This window comes from Manduca sexta, chromosome 4, assembly GCF_014839805.1.
Source record: "Manduca sexta isolate Smith_Timp_Sample1 chromosome 4, JHU_Msex_v1.0, whole genome shotgun sequence".
Lineage (NCBI taxonomy): Eukaryota > Metazoa > Arthropoda > Insecta > Lepidoptera > Sphingidae > Manduca > Manduca sexta.
In genome coordinates, this window is record NC_051118.1 from 7,789,386 (window position 1) to 7,811,594 (window position 22,209).

At 37.4% G+C, this 22,209-nt stretch overlaps 1 protein-coding gene across 1 annotated transcript in view; it reads left to right on the forward strand.

Annotated features, from left to right (window-relative positions):
* LOC115452830 (tubulointerstitial nephritis antigen-like) overlaps positions 1-22,209 on the forward strand; it is a 64,356-nt gene that overhangs the window by 13,719 nt on the left and 28,428 nt on the right. The window contains exons 2-3 of the mRNA XM_037442855.1: positions 7,477-7,625; positions 8,566-8,755. Of these exons, the coding sequence (XP_037298752.1) occupies positions 7,477-7,625; positions 8,566-8,755 (339 nt within the window). The remainder of the gene's footprint in view (positions 1-7,476; positions 7,626-8,565; positions 8,756-22,209) is intronic.

The window sequence follows — 22,209 nt, forward strand, 5'->3', positions numbered from 1 at the left end:
ATCATTAGCCCTACATGTCTATTGACCTAAATAACCTCTATAAGCTAATGTCATCAGAACAAGTCAATCATACTTATAAATTTTCTATGTTGCGGAACGAATCTCTTCATTGTAAAGGAGTCCGCACAAGATACTAAACGTCATAAATCAATCTGTCCAGTGTAAATGCACCGTTTGACGTTATAGCATCAATTTATCATAATTAAATGGAACACCCATTCGCATGACAAAGTTAAAGTGCAGTGAAACGATTAAGGGCCAATTCAAATGATGTTTGGTAATCCAGTTTCGTAGCTGCAAATATAAGTTTGTTTGCGGAATAAATGGAGTTTTGTTCGTCTTTAGATTCGAAATTTGAATTCGTACATTAACTTTGATAAATTCTGTTGGAGCTGTTGTCAAAACAATGTTCACAATAACTTTATTACAAGGAGATAAGGGGCACATTGTTTGTTTTTATCCGGTGATTAAAAACATAATTATCGACGTAATTAAGATATTTTTTATAACACATTCACGGGGGAAAGTCCGAACGAAATTGCACAATTATGTACAAATTAAATCAAAAGTTATGAATGAACGATTGTCAGTAAAATTGAGCACCAAAATACATCCTTTTTTTCCGGAAAGCACATCGAGACTTCCAGAAAGGCTTGCAGGTATATTTGCAAGTAATATCTAGTTTGATAAACAAACAAATCGGAACAAGAAAACATTCCGTCCATGTCACAAAGAAAACGAAGGTTATCTAAACAAAATATTTTGCATCCAACGATGCGTGATAATATTCGGTCTTTGTTAAATCGACTTTGATATCTAAAGATATGGAGATAAGAAAGAAAATGATATTGTGAAAGTCAATGTCGATGTTTTGATTTGATTTTATAGCTTGACTAGAAAAATAAAATCCTGCTTTGGAACGGGCAGTTGCTTTTTTGTTTTAAAGTTGTAGTGTCAGTATAAGAAATTAGTTCCACATTTTACAATATGGCCTGACTTTTTTTCTTGGTTAGGTTAAAATATTTTGTTTCGTTCATGTAAAAGATTTTTATCAATTGCTGACTTTTAGTTTTATATCCACACAACTTCACAAATTTCCTGTAAAATTAGCAGCACTAGCGAAATATCCCGGTTTTGTACAAGTGTAAAAAAACACAGTACAGTGTGTTACTGGTGGTAGGTCTCTCATGTAAGAGTCCGCTTGGGTAGGTACCACCGCAATGTCTATTTCTACCGCCAAGCAGCAGTGATTAGTCACTGTTGTGTACCAGTTTGAAGGGCATTGTAGCCAGTGTAAATACTGGACATAATTAGACTTAACATCTCATGTCTCAGGATGGCGAGCGCAGTGGAATACCAAACAATACTTTGTAAATCAAGGTGTTGGATGGTGTTTCTTCTGTTTATGGGCGGTCATATTGCTTACCATCAGGCGAAAAGGCAAGCTTGTCTCGTCATTCAAAGCAATAAAAAAATTGTCAGTAATCGCTCTGCTTATTTTCACCATTATAAAACTCCATAAAAACCATCAAGCAACTTCAAAATACAAAATAAACAAATTATCCAACAATGATTATGCGTCTCGGCAGGCCGGCAAAGCAATCAGTGATTGTGTTGCTAGTTGCCCTAGTTTTATGATTTGAAATTGTCATTACACTTGCCCCAGTAATCTGGCAGATGGATTAATGTCGAGCTCTTTTGTGATACATAAGCATATGTTAGGTTTTATGGCACAGGCTGGTACATTGGTAAATAGGTCACTGAAAATTTGAAATAGTTGACTGCCGCGGTGGCGTAGTTGTAATTGTACACGGTAGAAATACGACTGCCGCGCTGAGGTCCTGGGTTCGAATCCCGGGTCGGGCCAAAATAACTGTGACTGGGATTTTCCATCTTAAAAATTACTCAGTCGCAGCTCGGAGTCAGGAAGGCGGTGTGACACCCCTGTGCTTCGGAAAGCACGTAAAGCCGTTGGTCCTGCGCCTGATCTCTCTCCGGTCATGTCGGATTGCCGTCTCACTGGACTATAAGCGTGAAGGAACAGAGAGTGCTTGTGTATTGCGCACACACTTGTGCACTATAATATGTCCTGCGTGGCTGATCTCCGTTGAGATTGGCCGCCGTGGTCGAAATTCGGCTAGGAGGGATTCATTCATTCAAATAGATCACCTTATTTGATACAGGCTTGGTAAAGTGACTTCACTGCACCTGATGGTAAGTCGTATTGCCGTCAGATAGTGTCGACTGACGGGAGATGATAACCTCTTACCAGTCGACAGACTAATACTGGTCTTTTTGGTATAGGATATGCATTTTTTTATTGCTTTGAATGACAGGACTTGCCGTTCGCCTGATGGTAAGCGATACGACCGCCCATAAACAGTAAACATCCAACACCTTGAATTACAAAGTATTGGTTGGTATTCCACTGCGCTTGCTATCCTGAGACATGAGATGTTAAGTCTAATTATGTCGAGTTACACTGGCTACAAAGTCCTTTAAACTACTATGTTCTTGCCACAATGTCAAAAGGTAAATATTTTTACATGACATTTGTCATATAGCCTGAGTTAACCAGACCAATATTCCAAAGAACTGCAAGGAAATTGTTAAAATCAAGAAAGGTTTTTATACATAGTACGTAAAGGTTTCCTTCATACAAAAGGCATTCTCTAGCAGTAAAATTAGGGTGATGTAGAAACAAAACATGTACTAGAAGCTGGTGTATCTCACTAAAATTAATATTACTAAGATGCAAATGAATATGTGGTTTTATTTAGTAAATGTAAAAAATACCCTGTATAGCCATCTGATATCATAGCGGAAGATTATATTGACATCACCGTAATCACTTAGCGTATTCATGTTAAATATAAAATAACGTCATGTATCCGTAACTTGATGACGCGAAGTCTCAAATCATATTTTTGAACATGCTCTATTTTCTATGATTTGGAATCGGGTCAAACAGGGACTTAGGAAGTAAACGTCAAAATTTAGTCAAATCCATTCTGCATCATTAGGTTTAAAGAGCACACTCACACTCACCAGCCCGGGATCTAAGGGGGGCTAGCCAGGGCCCATGCCCCGTGCGGCGAATTCAGACGGCGGCAAATTCAAACTTAGCAGACGAATACATAACTCATAATTAATGCAACTTGGCTACTAAGACATACAGTACATTCAATACTAAAATTATTTCCCGCGGGACGCAAAATGATGATGAAGATGACAAACAAAAATATAGGTGAGAGCGGGCGGCACACTCACTCACTTATAATGAGATACATTAATGTATTTCTTAAAGTAATAATATTACTTAGTTACTGTTACTCGTCGCGATAACATGTAAGTTTTTTTTTTAAGTATTTGCACTTTTACTGTCTTTCACATTATTCGGTAATTTATTATACAGCTGTGCACACTAATATAGAATGGTCTTCTTTCTTGAAAATATGTGTAGGGCCTACATTTTTGAGGGGAAGAAGTTCCAATTCCTCTGATATTCTTTGTGTAAGGTTCAGCTGCAACATTGATATCTTCCCATCCCTTGGTGATTTACTACCAAGTAAGCCACCTGACATGGACATAAAATCAATTTTAATATGTCATAATAAATACTGGTGGTATGTCTCTCATATGTGAGAGTCTGCCTTGGTAGGCACTACCGCAATATCTATATCTGCCGCTATGCAGCAGTGTGTAGTCACTGTTGTATTCCGGGTTGCAGAACATTGTAGACAGTGTAACTTGGACATAATAACACTTAATATCTCATGTCTCAGGATGGCGAGCGCATTGGAATACCAAACAATACTTTGTAATTCAAGGTGTTGGATGGTGGTCGTATCGCTTAACCTTGGGTGAACGGCAAGCTCGTCTCATCATTTAAAGCAATAAAAAAATAATATATATTATTGTCAGTTATTTCCCTGCCAACACAAAAGCCTATTGTTACAAGCCGGTCAGAATTCTCGAAATATTTTATGTAAATATGGTCGTGTTTGGCACATTTCTGTTTTAGAGGTCAAAGCTTAAGGGCCTGTTTATCGGATTCCGGGAACAGAGGTGACGTAATATGGAGTAAGGAAAAAATAAACTTACTTTACCGAATGGTTAAGCATAGGTACAGCGTCAGCATTTTGTTACGCTTATCCAATTAAAGATAGGACTTTGTGGACAAAAACCCTAAACAAATTAAATAAAAAAAAGAACTGTCTCGGTAGTATATTTGTATTGCGGTTGTCTGCAGTTTTGAAGTCTCAGATTCGATTCTCGGGTAAAGTGATATTGAGCTTTTTGTGTATTTTGGAGTCTGTAATTTGTAGGCTAGACCCCATCGCGGACGAAATATATATGGCAAAAACTGATCTAGTTTCGCCTCTGTCTACCCTTTAAATAAAGGCGTAATTTTACGGTTCATTGCCCAGGCCACCAAGACAGTCGTGTGAGATTAAAACGCGATATGTCAATGCATCGTAAATTCGGTATTCAAGTTCGATTTATTGGTGAAATCGAGCTGGGACGTAACTGAATATCGGATGCATTTGTTTTCGAAATTGGGTATTGTTTGCCAAAGAAATGAATACAAGATTTGTACCGGCTTTCTGGTAGGCGTTAGTTATTATTTAAACAAGTAAGGATATTAGGGTACACAACAAGAGTCATCGATATATGTATATGTATTACGTACTAGATTTGGCTTTCCGAACATTCACTGTGTTAAACTGAATTGAACTGTCATCCATTCAAATTGATTTTAGTATGGTGTCAATATTGATGCTTGTGGTTGTGTACGGAGTGGCGCTCATGATATAAAAACGCGAGTCTAAGTGCAAACCTGGATTTGAATAAAAAATATTAGTGAAATAAGTAAAATTATTTGTTATTTAGGTGAATAAATAGATAATGACAGTGAAGTTTTGGTTGCCATTTTAGTTCAGATTTTGAACAAATAGTTTATTATTTTTTTAAAACTTTATGAAAATGTTATGCACACCAAAATTGCCGGCATATCTGCATATATAATACATGTATAATTTAAATTTAGCAATAAGATAATATGTCTAAGGTAGTGATATTTAAATAAATAAATTTATATGTATAAAAATGAATCCCTATTTCCCTTGGTCACGTCATCACGCGTGAACGGCTGGACCGATTTCAATATTTTTTTTTGTTGTGTTTGTTATTGTCAGGAGAAGGTTCTTATAAAAGAAAAAATTGCGCGACAAATTAGGAAATTTAAAAAAACTTTACGACAATATTAATTTTATATAACTGTCAATTGTTTGAAATAATTGTCAGCGATTGACAGAATGCGCGCTGCAAATTCATAGTTAAGACGGGACAACGTCTGTCGGGTCAGATAGTAAATAAATAAATAAGACTGAGACAGTTCTAGTAATCCAACACATAAGAGTGCGAAGGTATATATAATCCAGAGATGCTCTTGCCCTGTCTACCCTGGGTACATCGATAACAAATTTTCGTCATCATTACATAAAAAAAAACAACAGATAAATACAATGCCAAATTAATAAGCGAGGAGCGTTGCCAACTCAATATGATGATAATTGGTCCAACTGTCACATTAAAACTAACTTTTGCTCACGGTTCTGTCTGTAAAAACTCGTTTCCTAGGATTAATATTAGGGTATAGGATTCGTAGATACTAGCGGCAATAGCCTAGTTGGAAGCGGAACGGACGGAGACGAATGAGTCCGTTGATTCAAAACCCAAAGGCACGCACCTCTGATTTTTCTAGAGTTATCTGTGTATTCTTTGTGAAGTATCGCTTGCTTTAACGGTGAATGGAAACATCGCGAGGAAACCTGCATACCTGAGAAGTTCTCAATAGGAATTTCGAGGGTGTATGAAGTCTACCAATCCGCACTAGGCCAGCGTGGTGGACAAAGGCCTAATCCCTTTCAGTAGTAGAGAAGGCCCATGCCCAGCAATCCGATTATATGGGTTGATACATATATATTAAAGAAAGTATTCTCAAGTTCGGAGCGATAGTTCTTGAGATTCTCCCTTACACCCCAACTTATAAGGTTTACCGTCTTTACATAAGTATTAACCGCATATTCTAAGGGATTTAAACCCTTTAATAGATGAATTAAAAATCTTACTTAAAACTCACCTACGTTACATAAAGAAATCGTGAACAAAATTTCATGTTTCCAAATCAGCATTTACTCTATATTCTAAACTGTTAAAGTAACCTATCTAATAACGATAGTAAAAGCAATGAATTCTCATAAAAAATCCGATGTAAGCAAACTTTACAGTAACTGATTGTTGTTACTAATAAAGCAACATGTCGTTAGTTAAGAATTTTATTTGGTTCCATACATTACAAATTGGCCACTACGCTGTTGTATAAAGATTTATGCGTTCTTAAAGTGAAAATATTTACGAAAACACAAGATAAACAATGCACGGCAGTTTATAGTGCTATAAACTCTCGACGAACATAGAATAAATCAGATGAGACAGGTTTCTTAACGATTTTATTAATGCCTAACAGCGTTCCACAGATATCGGATTGATTACGGAACGATGTTAATGCGATGTAGTTGGAACTGAGAGCAACAGTCTCGGGTTTGTTTTCGGTTAAAATTATATTGGGTTTTGTGTATCAGTTTGGAGTATGGAATTGGTGCTCGATATGGCTATAAGGTCACCCTGTCATAGGACGAAATATATGACAGTCAATCTAGTTCATAATTTCTCATGATGAGGTTAACGTCAGGTTATAGAATTAAATCCCCCTAACTAAGCTGAATCTAAAAATTGCATTAAAAATATTCCGATTCCACATTACAATTTATTCATTTTTAATTAAGTAACGTAGATTCCTTTAGGTTAGCAATCGATACATATTTTTCACTGGTGGTAGGTTGTGGTTTGAAGGACATTGTAGCCAGTGTAACTACTGGACATAATTAGATTTAACATCTCATGTCTCAGGATGGCGAGCGCAGTTTAATACCAAATAATACAATGTAATTCAACGTTTTGGATGATGTTTCTTTTGTTTATGGGCGGTCGTATCACTTACCATCAGGCGAACGGCAAGGTCTCGTCATTCCAAGCAATAAAAAAAAAGAAAAAAAAAAGATTACATTCACAATGATAACAGCTAGATAATATAATTTTAAATATCACGTCTGTTTTTTAATTCTATGTCCACGACCTATTTCTTACAAATGATGTTGATAAGCGAGCTGAAAGACCGTTATTAATTGGATTTCATTTGCACAAGTTTATCGCTACATTATCAGAGGATCTATGGATCAAAAAGTTTGTTCAGGAACAAACAAAATTAACGAATAATACGTTTAACCGACTTAAAAAAGGATGGTGTTCTCAATTCGTGTATTTGTATTCTTTTTTCAATAACATATATTGTAACTAAAAAAAATATTGTGCGCATTAGTACGTTCAATAATCATCTGTATTTTCTTGCAGATTACATATCGTCGTGTTGCTATGCGCGGCGGCCGGCGTCTGCTCGGCCTACTGGGGCCCGGACCTCCCACCAGGACCCTACTGCGGTAGTGACTCCAGAGCCCAGTGCTGCACTGGTCGGCAGGATGGATGCGCGCACCGAATACTCAGTAAGTAAATACATACATAATATCAACCTTTATCCCTTTTCAGGTAGCCAGAGGTTATAGTACACTCATATTGCGCCTGGTATTGTTAGGGGATAGGGAGTCAGACTATTGTTATTTAGCGGGAGCTATAGCTATCCCACTGCTGGGCAGAGGTCACGGTCCCTATTACTGATTTAGTTCTTAGTTCTCCATGCTAGTCTAATGCGGATTGGCAAACTTCACATTGAGCTGAAGTGGCAGTGAGCAGGGCACAAAGCTTGTAGAACTGATGGCCGATGGAACAAGAAGGTTCTAGAGTGGAGGCCATGAACTGGCAAGCGCAGCATCGAACGTCCACCCACGCGGTGGACAGATGATCTCATAAAAGTTGCAAGAGGTCGCTGGATGCGGGCCGCTTACAAGAGGTCGGTCTGAAAATCTTTGGGGGAGGCCCATGTTCCGCAGTGGACATCCTGCAGCTGATGATGATGTTGATGATGACATTGAGCAGTATCAAGAAAAATTTAAACGATCGAAAAACTTTAAAATTCATATCCAAAGCTCTGCTATACCCTAGTAATGTCATTGACACAGTGCTTGCAATGAAATGACAGATACTATGCTATAATAGTAGTAAGTATCCGTAAGTAAGATCATAAATGCATAATGTAAATATTATATAAACTAACTATGCGTCAGCACGTCAACTGAACCTCTCATAGAAAATCAGCGCTGCAATACTACTAACGTGGTACGACAGCATCCGGCTGAATGGGAGGTGCCGTTGCTAGTATTTGCTTTTTTATTGTAATGTTAAGGAAGATAAATACTTAATATATATTATATCTTTCGATTTTTTTCTTGTTCTGTGTTTAAATGCCAGTAATAAATATTTCTTTCTTTATATATCTGGTAAATTAAAACCTGGTTTATCTTCATTCACATAAGATTCTTTTTTCAGACACCCTGTGTTACTGTGATGACTTCTGCAATCGTACCCGGTCTCACGACGACTGTTGCCCTGATTACGCTCCGGTCTGCCTCGGTGTTCCAACTCCTACGCCGCCCCCCGAACATATAAAACAACCGTGCCGTCACGGGGGGAAGCTATACTTTCCGGGAGATACCTGGGTAGAAAACTGCAACATTTGGTAAGTCATGATCATTACATACATATATAAACAAATACATATAGTACGAGCAAATTCAAGACTTTAAATAGCCTGTATGATTTTATGATCGTATACTTTTTTTTACAAATATAAAATAAACGAGCCATACTTTAAAATCCGCCATAGTAGCCCACTTAAGTGTATGGCGTTTCGGGATCAGCCTGTGTATATCCGGTTTAAACAGGCCGGCATAATTGTGTCGACTGTCGAGGGGTAATCATCTCTCGTCGGTCGATATTCTTTAGGACCCTACTCCATTTACCATCAGGTGCAGTGGGGTCAAATTTGCGGTGCCCGAAAAAAAATCTATTACATAGAGCCTAACGTAGCCAGGGAAAGTTTGCGTGTGATAGTTCTTCCCAAGTTGCAAAGAGGGCGTGATGAAATATATGTTAATGCTCTGAAGAGTCCCATTCGTTCTGAAATATGTCATCGCCATTCGGCGCCAGAGCAACTGAATCATCGTATAAACGTGCAAAAATCAAAATTATATCGAACGAAGTGGGATGTAGGTTGATGACCCCATTATTTTTGTCTCGGATATTTCGCAAGCTTGTTACAAATTCGTGAATCGTTGAAAATACTCTTTGAATTGTTCCAGAAAATATTAATGTAGCAATTTAGGTCTTCTGCGACTCTGCAAATAAATGTAATAGAACATGAAATAATTTAAATAAAATAGGTAGCAACTGTAAATTGTACAGATATAGTTTTACTTAAAAAAAAATTGCAAAGCTATGCTTAGTTAAAACACAAATTTACTCGATCAGATGTAAGTCAAAATCAGCCATCTTGTCTCAGAATAAGGTTTAAACAAGGAGCCGGTGATGTTTCTGACAGCTATTTAAGCAATTCTTAACCATCTCTTAACGCTAAAACAAGTTTATAAGTAAGATTGTTAAAATCTAAATATCTTTAAGTAGCCTCAACTAAACTCTCTGTACTGAGGCTAAAAGTAGCTCCAAACTGTAGACATATTTGACTATGATAAATGCATCCAACCAACGCAGTATTTTTGTGTCAAAGTACATGAAAACCTTAAATCTTGCAAACTCTTCGTTCATTTTTATTCTTTGGTAATAAGATATTACTACACGTGATAAGTGTAGCTAAAAGAGAATCTGACTAGAAAGGCTGTATCCTTTGATAATCGGTACTATAATCCTTTCCTTAATTATATTCATCGTCTTTAAGGCATTTATTCCAATGATAGGATATTTGTATCCGCTCTTATAGCAACCACCGTATACATGATGTAGTTTTAAATTCCATGTGGACCATGTATATGTCGCGTTTCAACAGGCCGGCATAATTATGTCGACTGGCGAGGGATAATAATTTCTCGTCAGTTGACAATGTATCTAAACTATTCCACTTACCATCAGATGCAACGGTATCACTGCTGTGAATAAAAAATGAATAGTGCATATCATTTAACATCGAGAGATCATAATTAAATATAACCCACTTGCTTGTTTGCCGTCGTTATTATAAAAAAGGCTGGTAACAGTAATGACCTCTGGAACGGACGTTTGCAAGCAATCCCATCAGGTCACCCACTTGTCCCAATATAATCAGTTGGAGATAACATATGATCCAAGACCGTCTACCACCAATGTCACCTTGCCCAACAATATAATTAATTTGCACCAATTTGTTGTAACTCAAGACATCAATATAAATGACATGTGAGTACATCAAACATTGGATCCAATTGTTCCAAGAGTATACAAAATGAAGGCCAATATAATGATTTGGCATTTTATTGGCGATTGATGAACTTCAATAGGAATTACAAAAGGAATTTATAAACGAGAAAACTACTTAAGGCAGTTAAAGTAACTCGCTTGTGTTCAAGGGTCTAGGTACCATTATCTGTTTCTTTCCCTAACCAGGAGTGTTTTAGCAAAAGTCATTGTAGCTTGGTTTTTGACCACAAAATATCAAGAGATAGAAACACACATTAGCATCATCAGCCGCAAGATGTCCTGCTGAACATGGACTTCCCTCAAAGATGTCTAGATCGACCTATGCGAACACATACTGACCTTATATTACCGAATGGGTAGGTAGAGGCACAACTGGTACACCCACCTTCCTCCGTGTTATTCCATCCCATAAAGAGATAGAAGGAGAGCCTATCGCTATAGCAGTAGTCTTACTGAATTCTTATATTGATGTTATGTCTCATACCATTGAGTTTGTAAGGGAAATTTCTGGAAGGTGTTGCTTCTGTACACGGATAATGGTGGTGCTGATCATCAGACAAAGAATTGCTTGTAACAGTAAAAATAGCTTTACAATTAGCAAAATTTACGGTTAGATGCACTCATCTAACCGTAAATTTTGCTAACTAATGAGTGGGATTTTTATTACAAAGGACACTTCCTTTGTAATAAAAATCCCACTTATTCCTGCAAGATAAAAACAGCCTCTATTTAAACCAGCAAATCTGTGGCTAAGTGTAATCAAATTTATTCAAGGGTTTTCGCGTTTGGAACAACCAAACATCTTAATAAACAATATATTAATAATTTATATAGGATAGTCAGATTTTGGAACTCATTAGACTAGATCTATCTCATTTAGGATCGGGGTGACAGGATTAACCCATCCAAAAACAATATAGGCCAATAAATACAATTCAGATGTAGGCATCGAGGACGTCGGCCGAATATACAATCTATTAGTAGGTGTGAGTTAGAATGATACAGTGTTTATATTTAGGAGTGACCCAGGTGGGAATGAATCCCCATCAATCGGGGTCTGGCGCGCCGCCGAGTGGCATAACACTAGTGTTGTGCAAATATTATGGATCTCGTATTGTCTGGGCTAGTTTGGGGGAAAGATAAAGTTATATTTCGATTAGTAGAGCGATTGTGGCAAAACAGTTAAAGGTAGATGTTAATAAACTAAGAAGAAATTCTGATTTCGTTTTAAAAAATGAACTTAACAAAACACTTTTTGCTAGATTTTTTAATTAAGGGGTAATTGGTAAATTAATCACCTTATATTACTGCATGGCAACTCATTCACTGTTCAATAGTAAAGAAAAATATCGTGAGTAAACTAAATGAGGATCTCCGTAAAAATTTCAAGAACATGCGAGTTCTGCCAAGCTGCGTTAAGAGAGATGAACTCAGGTCTAAATTTTCGCAGTAATAGAGGAAGCCTGTGGCCAGCAGTGGGTAAAATATATTACAGGGCTGATATATATTATTTGCTCATGGTCTTAACCAAGTTAAGTTTTCCTATTACAAAAGGCACGGTATCCTTCGGCATATAAACATAGTTTGTCTCCTAAATTTCGTACATATTTTCTATTTAATAAAGCTGAAGAGTTTGTTCGTTTGAACGCGCCATTCTCAGGAATTAATGGTTCGAATTGAATTGTTTTAGTGTTGGATTGCCCATTTATCGATGAGGGCTATTAATATTATGCTATGACTAATTGCAAATTTATAATATTAAGATTTACAACAGCTATTTACAAAACAAAGAAAGTCCCGAACCAACACTAATACGAAAGTAATTGACCCAAATGTACGTCCATTCGCATGTTCTCGAATTTATTTATTGGACCAATAAAAAATCTATGCCTTCTTAAAAATGTGTGTCAGTGATTTATCAATTTATTGAATGTACCATTCAATTGTTATTGATTTTCAAGATTTCCATTAGGTGTCTGTGATTCTTTTTAAAACATATTGAACTATAGTTTAATAAACGATAATGAGATTGTAAGTTTGCATCGACCACGCGCATCCACAATCCTTGATGTCTCATCCTCTCCCAGTGATCGTTCCGAGTCGAGGTTTGTAAACCGCTAGAGAGACTTTCCCGCCCTCACACCCACCACTACAACTCCTGCAAGCCAGGAGCAGCAGTGGCACGCATTATGACACCGAGCAGTGAAGGTCGGCGAGTCTCAGGGAAAACTAATGTGTCATTATCCCGCAACGAAATGAATCAAATAGGAAGATAGGGGGGACTTGGATAACCGTTAGTGGGTTGTCCACAGCATGGTCGCTTTAATTTTGAGGGTTGCGATCGCCTAAAGCGCTCATCCAAAAGTCCGCTGTGTGTGTATAAGCAGGCCCTTGCCAGGCTAACAAACGTAGTGTTATGTTACAAAAAAAACCTTGTCAGAATAATTTCGAACGTAAGTGAAGTCAGCCAATTAGTAGTGGGTCAGCGTGGTGAACTAAGCCTAACTCAGTCGTAAAGGAAATCCGTGGCCGAAGAATAAACAAACAGATTTACAAATTAATCGCATATCTGACGATTACATCGGATAAAATAGAGGAAGTGAAAAATTAAGTCATTGGTATACCTCATTGACGAAAGATAACGAAATCTATTCTATGATTATAATATGAGAAACATACATACATTTCGTTACTTGAAATGTAACAGAATCCACAATGATACAGACATATCTTCATAAATCCAATGGAATGTGATTGTTAGCATTAAGATTAAACCATAACCATAAAGATATTATTATCGTTTGAGAACATTCGGGCACTTAACCTGTGGTCCTAAATATTTTCGTCTGAAAGTATTTTATTTAAACTAGATGTTGTTCATGGGTTTGCCCGCGTGGTAAGCACTATACTGATGAATTGCTGGACTTTTTTTTCAATGAGTTTCCATACTATGTTAGGTTTGATATTCATATGCCTTTGAAATTCTTAAAAAAATTATCATTGAATTTCGTGGCTGTTTGAGTGATTACGACCTATGATTTAATTCTTTTTCTTTTTCTCCCTCTTAGATCAGTTTCTGTAGAATATTCCTTCAGATCGGCGATAGCCTAGTTGGGTGTGGAACGGACTGCCAAGACGAATGTCCGCAGGTTCGAAACCCAATGGCACACACCTCTGACTTCTCTAAAATCATGTGTGTATTCTTTGTGAATTTATCGTTCGCTATAACGGTGAAGGAAAACATCGTGAGGAAACCTGCACATCTGAGAAGTTCTCCATAAGAATTTCGAAGGTGTGTGAAGTCTACCAATCCGCACTAGGCCAGCGTGGTGGACTAAGGCCTCATCCCTCTCAGTAGTAGAGGAGGCCCGTGCTCAGTAGTGGGCAAGTATATAATACAGGGCTGATATTATTATTATTATTATTATTCCTTCAGATCAAGTCTGTAGAATTTCCAACAATTACAATGATTACTGAGAAATGCTCATTTATAGATGCTTCTAATTCAGTGCAGATCCAAGAACATATTTTTTTGTTTATTTGTAAGTAGAAGGTGTCCATCGCTCCGGGCGCGTAAAAAAATTACTGGGAATAAAAACAACATTTTATACTTAGATAATATGTTCATTTTGAAAATAATCTGTGTACCAAAATTCATTCGTTCTGTGTATACTTTTAACTAAAATCCAAACATCATTAAAAACTTTCGTATATATATTAGTAAGATATCTATAGTTCGGAATATTTAACTATAAGATTTCTTTATTAAGGCAAGGTGGCAAGGCAAGTGAATCTCGTTGCACCTAAATCCCCATCAGTTTCTATTTATGATCCCCTTAGAATGTCCAAAAACGCGACTCGTAAATCGATGTCGTTGAATTGACGTCTGTGATTGGTCGAAAGAGCAATGCGTCGGTCACGTGTTAGTCTTTCAACCAATCACAATAAAACGACACGGAGTCATGTATTTTTTACCACATCCAAAGTACACTGGCATTTTTATTCAAATTTATTATTATTTAAGGAAAATTACGTGTAACATAATTTAGTGTTTGTTTTTCCCAAAATGCGGTGAATAGACTTCGAGTGTCGCCGACGCAAATCGTGGGAGTCGGCCGTAATACAGTAAAAATACAAATTTGCATCATGTATTGATATTGAATCATACGTTTTGAAAACAAATATGAAACTAAATAGCAATTATTTAGTTATAAATATTCTATTCTAGATGTTACTCGTTTCGCCCGAAATATATTTCTCGGAATGAATGCCACTACGTACTTTTCTGATTGTAATCTTTAAACGCAATACTTTTTTTTGTGTAGCATAGAATGACAATATGTCACCTGAGCAAGACACACGATTTAACATATTATTTATTTATTGCACTTAATATACAAAAGTATACAGGCAGACTTAATGCCATAGGCATTTTCTACCAGTCAACCTTAGGGAGCGATACATATTAGCGATACGGCTACCCATAAACAGTAACAAATTAATGCATTCAGTGGTTTTCTACTGCGCTCGTGACCCTCTTAGATAATTTTATAATAATATTAGCTCTGTATTATATACTGTCTCAGGGCCTCCTTTACTACTGAGATGGATTATTCTTTAGTCCACCACGCTCACTGACGGACTGGCAGACTTCATATACCCTCAAAAGATTTATAGAGAGGTTCTCAGGTATGCAGGTTACTTCACGGTGTTATGTTCATTGTTAAAGCAAGCGATAATTCAAAAAGAATAATCACATAACTTTTGAAAAGTAAGAGGTGCGTGCTCTTGGATTTTGAACCGGCGGAAATTCGTCGTCATCACTCAACTTTCAACTAGGCTATCGCCGCTTATAGTATACTAGCTTTTGCCCGCGGCTCCGCCCGCGTTATAAAGTTTTTCAGGCTAAAGTTTTCCGTTATAAAAGTAGTAGTTTCCCGGGAGCCTCTCAAACTGTCTCCATACCAAATTTCATCTTAATACGTTGAGTAGTTTTTGAGTTTAACACGTTCAGGCAGACAGATGCAGCGGGGGACTTTTGTTTTTATAATATATTTTTTAGAACTTTTTAAGAGGAATAATCCCGTCATACATCATTGTTGCATAACTTTAACCGTTTACGCAGCGCACGCAACGGAAGCTCTCAAAACTAATAATTTTTCCCCGTTTTTGCAACATGTTTCATTACTGCTCTGCTCCGATTGGTCATAGCGTGATGATATATAGCCTATAGCACTCCAGGAACAAAGGGCTATCCAACACAAAAAGATTTTTTCATTTCGATCTGATAGTTCCTGAGATTAGCCATTACTGCTCCGCTCCTATTGGTCATAGCGTGATGATATATACCCCATAGTACTCCACCAACAAAGAACTATCCAACACAAAAATATTGTTTCAGTTTGAACCGGTAGTTCCTGAGATTAGCCATTACTGCTCCGCTCCTATTGGTCATAGCGTGATGATATATAGCCTATAGCACTACACTAATAAAGAGCTATCCAACACAAAAAGAATTTTTCATTTCGAACCGGTAGTTCCTGAGATTAGTCATTACTGCTCCGCTCCTATTGGTCATAGCGTGATGATATATAGCCTATAGCACTCCACGAACAAAGGGCTATCCAACACAAAAAGAATTTTTCAGTTTGGACCGGTAGTTCCTGAGATTAGCCATTACTGCCCCGCTCCTATTGGGTATAGCGTGATGATATATAGCCTATAGCACTCGACGAACAAAGGGCTATCCAACGCAAAAAGAATTTTTCAATTTGGACTGGTAGTTCCTGAGATTAGCGCGTTCAAACAAACAAATAAACAAACTCTTCAGCTTTATATAATAGTATAGATAAAATACTCTATTTGGTATAATTACATAATATCCAACACTCTGGCAACAATTTCCTTATGACAACAATGTACAATACTGCTTGGTGACATAAATCGACAACTAAGCGCCTATGGATCGCATATACATCTATCATCTATCCTGGTGGGATATTAATTGTATACGCTCAGATAACTACCAGGGTACTAACCTATAGTGTTAGAAGTGCGTCGCGATCTGGGATCAGCCTGTAATTACATCTGGTTTGAAAAAGGCTAGCATGAGTAACTGGTGATGAAACCATCTCTCATCACTAATCACTCTATTTGGACCCCATTTCGCCTACCATCATGTGCATAGGATTTTGCCTGTTTTAAATAATACTGATGTATCGCCTAGTTTCAATTAGAAATCACTTAGTAACGCAGTCGCGTAGCCCCGGGCTGTCTAGGCGGTAAAGTTTATTGCTTTTATACAAGTGTTGTGTCATCACATTAGTCATGCAAAGCATTGCCAACTATGACTTCAGACGACATGTTAAAATGTTAAGTATTACTTTATCCGGATTTAGTTCGATTAACCGAATACTGGGCTAGTAAGTGGACTATTTAGGCAAGCGGAATGTCGGACGTCCGCCTACAAGGTGGACGGACGACCTGGCTAAGGTCGCAGGAAGTCGCTGGATGCATGCCGCTTCTACCAGGTCGACATGGAGATCCTTGGGGGAGGCCTATGTTTAGCAGTGGACTTCCTGTGGCTGAGATGAATGAATGAAAAAAAGTGGACTATTTTAGTATTTTTTTTAACGGTCGCGGCTTTGAGACCCTACTGCATCTGATGGTAAGTGGAGTGCTCTTCTCTGCTTCTGTGAGCCAATATTGACATTTATGACACGGTACAGAGAAGGTCGACGAATTTCTGAATACCTTTACGTCATCCATAACCTGTGAAACGAGTTGCCAGCAAATGTGTACCCTACTCTTTTTTTTTTAAAGTGCCACTGCACCTGTTGGTAAGCGGAGTGGGGTCCAATAGAATGTCGACTGACGAGAGATGATTACCCCTCGACAGTCGACACAATTATACCGGCCTGTTTAACCGGATATACACAGGCTGATCCCGAACCGCAGACTTACGTGGACCACTATGTCGGGGTTTAACACCTTGTACGGTAGCAATCAGGGCGGATATAAAATTTATCCACTAGCAAAACTTCCCCTTGAATTCTTTAAGTGAAACGCGAAGACGTTATCTTTAAACAGTAATGAAATCATATAGGAAATTGTTTAACTGAATTGTGCTCTAGTTCTAACGCAATAAGATTTACGCAATGAGAACCGATAATACCAATACGAAGTCAGATCACGATGACCCAAGTGAAACATCACTCGCGCAGACTTTTAATGAATTTTGTGAATTTTCAAACACTCAGGAATGTGTGTAGGTATCATACTTTTTGGCAAAGCTTTCCTGGTAGGCAACAGTTTGGCTGTGCCTCTGACATTGCAAAGTTTATGGATAGCGGATGCTGTTTATCATCAGGCGGATCGCTTGCTTGTTCGCCTACAAATGTAATAAAAAAATGGCTATCCTGCCCTCACACCCGTCACTCTAACTTCTCTGACCGAGGATCGGCAGCACGCATAACACCGACCGGTGAAGCTCGGCAATTCTTTAAGCACTTATTAATCCTAGCTCGCAACAAATAAAATAGGATAGGGAGGAGTTGGAAATATATCCACTTCCCTCCATAGTATAGAAGACAAAATTACTCAAAAGGTATTTTGAATTTTAATCATAAATATTTACTAGAAAAGCCCGATGTAAAGAACGAAGGATAAACTTGAATGGGTTCTACCATTACAGCTTTAAGATTTGATTCGAATAGTATTCCGGTATGCCTTGCTGAGGTCTTCGATTCCTGGGTCGAGTAAAGTAATATTGCGATTTTATGCTCAGTATCAGCCCGGAGTATTATACCCTGTAAATTTGCAATAGGTTCTCCCCTCATTAAAAGATCAAACTAGACGAAATGCGTGGTAACACTTCTGCCTACCTCTGAAAAAGCAGAAAGACGTGATGTAATGTCAATCACGATTAACATAATCACGTGACCAACTTTTCTTCCACAGGATACTCGTCCTGGTTAGATAAAAAGTTATCATAAAACGGCTTTTAATAATTAGGTCCTTTTTAAATGGATTATCACAGCTTATCCACATCCTAAAAAGGATGTTAAATTAAGGTTATCTTATGACCTTATAACAGTGTTTTTTTTTTGTAAAAGACCAGTGCAGTCTATCAGTCAGTGCATCAGGATCCCAACTTGTGGATGGGATATTAGGGTCTTCTAGTTTAGCGACTGCAGGGGCCCGCAGGAAAGTTAGGAGAGAATATCTGAGAGAGATGTGTGAGGGAAGAATAGGGACCCTCTTAAGATGGGCGGAGCGAAGAAGGACGGGAAATATTCGCCCCTTTTAAACCTCAATGTGAATTCACAACTATGAGGTATACACACTATACTGTGTCTAAGGCCGCGACAAATGTCCGCTAGTGCCTGTGCGAGCATTCATTGGAGATCGAGTGCACAAGAATGGCCTCGGATGAGTGCCAATATCAATGTTAGGTCCTCATTTACACGGATCGACTTTTCTCCCGTTTGGAAGCTAGAATCATAGGCTATTCCTAGTAAATCGATAATATTTTTGTTATCTTTTATTCAATATTCCCGTCTTCAGCCATTAAATCAAGACCATCAAACGCAATTAACTACAAAACTGAGGCAAAAAATAAACTATTGAAAGGCCACATCAGATTTATTTTATATTTGCATAATTTTGGCTAAAAATCCATCGTTCGCAGGTGCAAATTGCTTCGAAAATATTCAAATGCGTCTATTATGTCTTGGCGGATGCTATCATTTTCATCTTTGCCAATATTTTAAAATAATATCTCTTTTCGAAATATATTATTTTTAAAATGCAAATCTTTCATGCGAGATATTTCTAATGTATACCTAATTATTCGGAAGGAGCTGAAAGTCAGCGTTATTGCCATAAATAAATAGGAAGTTAGATGTATGATTCAAACGGTATGCTCCTACATTGTGGTCTCGTAATCCCTCAATCGACACTTAACCTTCACATATCTAGGATAATAGGTCAAAATTGCATTAACATCAATCAAGAAATTAAAAATGCTACTCCAATCATCAATCATATTTATTAGTTCGCTCTACTTTCTAAATATAAATATGACAAATTATGGATGACACTCCGTTACTACAACATGTTACGTTAGGAGAGACCTTGGAAATTTGTCATTAATGTATCGTACATCTCTAGTGATTAATCATCGATAATTGTCGACCTTGCGGCACCTCACTAGCGACAGTGACACCTGGTGACGTCACTATGTCTTGATGCATTTAGCTATTCTTAGCCGTGATTTCTCTTGGACCGATGCCAAAATTCCAGTAAAATGGAAAGTGGATTTTAATAATTGTTGTAAGAGATAAATAAACGGAACAAATACGCTAAATATTTAAATCATATCTGAAAATTCTTGATAGGAATTTATAAAGTATGCCGACGCACTAGACAAGCGTCATGGCGTCTTGGACTAAGGCGTAACCGTTTCAGTAGTAGAAGGTCTTGCCCAACAGTGGGACCTATAGAGTTGGTATAATTATTAATCTAAAAAAAAATCTACGCTGCCTATCCCATTCCAATGTAGTCTACGCATACTTCGAAAAGAAATTGGCATATTTTTTACATAAATCATGTCTTTATCGCCAAAGGGGTAAGCAGAAGTGATGCTAGAGCAGCCACTTTTCATCTGTCTTCACTCCCCATATCGCCATATCAGGAACCAATTCAAAACTCCGGACTGATTATAAGTAGAAAAAGCTTATAATATATCTCATATATTTATATTTAAAGAAAACTAAAAAAGATACATGCTTTTTATTTCTACTGAACAGTCTAAATAAAAATTATTGAAACAGAATTACAATAACACCTGTTGTAATAGTTATACGAAAATAGACCATAATGTCAACGGGCTTTTGATGTAAACATTCGCGTTATAAATAAAGGAATTAACCTGTATTTAAATTATTAAATATATTTTTGTTGTTATGAGCCTATTTACTCGATAGAGGTCATGTTTATTTAAAAATGTTTTTGAATATCACTGAAATAGATTTAATTTTCTTGGATATTATAGGATTGGTGGTATGTTGGTGGTAGGATATATTTTATATCCGCCCGGATAGCGACCACCGTACACAAGGTGCTAAAACCCGCCATAGTGGCCCACGTAAGTGTCGCGGTTCGGGATCAACCAACAAGTCGGCGTAATTGTGTCGACTGCCGAGGGATAATCACGTCTCGTCAGTCGCTGTCTGCCATTCAGATATCAATACCATCTCAAATGATATCTTAAGTCACACCACGACGGATTTTGACAGCTAAGTTTTGTTTAGTAAACAGCGCCGATGCTGACAACACGCGCTCAATCAATAGCTCAAGTTTTGTTTATTAATTACTAGCTGACCCGACAATTGTTCTGTCTAACTATGAATTTGAAGTGCGCATTCTATCAATCGCTGACAATTATTTCAAACAACCGACAGTTATGTAAAATTAAATTAGTGTCGTTAAGTTTTCTTAAATTTTCCAATTTTCCGCGCATTTTTTGATTTTTTTCTTTCATAAGAACCTTCTCCTGACAATAAAAAACACAACGAAAAATAATAGTGAAATCGGTCCAGCCGTTCACGCGTGATGGCGTGACCAAGGGAAATAGGGATTCATTTTTACATATATAGATTAGTCAGTACTTTAAACGTCTACTTAAAATCTACTCAAAAGTGCGATTAGTTTTTTCAATTAGTTCTCATTCACATCCTTTGCCATGCCGGAATAAAAATAAATAAATAACGTCGGGAGAAAACTAAAGTATTAAAACCTCGATAAAATCAGAGAAATAGTTACATTTTTAATTTTAATAAATAAATAAATAGTATTGTTTTGAATGAGAGTGTAAATGTTTCAGAGTGATCCAGTGCTGCTCGATTTTGGACCGTCGTGGCTTTCATTCTCTTATTGTTATATTAAAAATATTTATTTAAGTTTTAACTTTAGCGGAATGCACTCAAGCATTTCCTAGTGGTTTTGTAAACAAGGCCACGCCTGGCGCCACGCAGAACAAATATTTTTTCTTTACCGTTTTATTTGTATGTAATATTTGTCAGTTGTATTCGAGAGTCTAATATTTATCTTAGTGATGTTGAGACCAATATAATCTTTATATTGATATTGCTTTGTATCGGTAGTGCTAAGTTGTGAATCGTGAGGTTCTGAGTTCGGTTCCCCGGTCGAAAATATTTTGTGTGACTTTTTAAATTTGAGAGAGCTTTTTCCGTTGCCTGTTGTAGGGTACTCTTCTTAGAACACATCTTATAGGTACTGGTTGGAATGAGCCTATTTCCAGGAACATGGAAGTGTTTACCAAACCACAATTTTTTATACCTGCACCGCAATGGATCACCCATTGCACCTGATGGTAAGGAGTAGGGTCCAATAGAATCTCGACTAAAGAGAGATGACTGCCTCGTTGACACAATTATGCCGGTCTGTTGAAATCGGACATCACAGGCTGATGCCGGAACGCGACACATGTGGGCCACTATGGCGGGTTTTAACACGTTGTGTGCGGTGGTCGCTATCCGGGCGGATTTAAAATATATCCTACCACCAGCAAATACATTTTGAACCCTATTAGAAAGACAGACAGACCTATATGTAATTATGAGCTGCCGCTAGACAGAGGAAGCGACACGACTTAAATTAGTAATTACGTTATCAATAAAACATTTAACCTTTTCTAAAAGT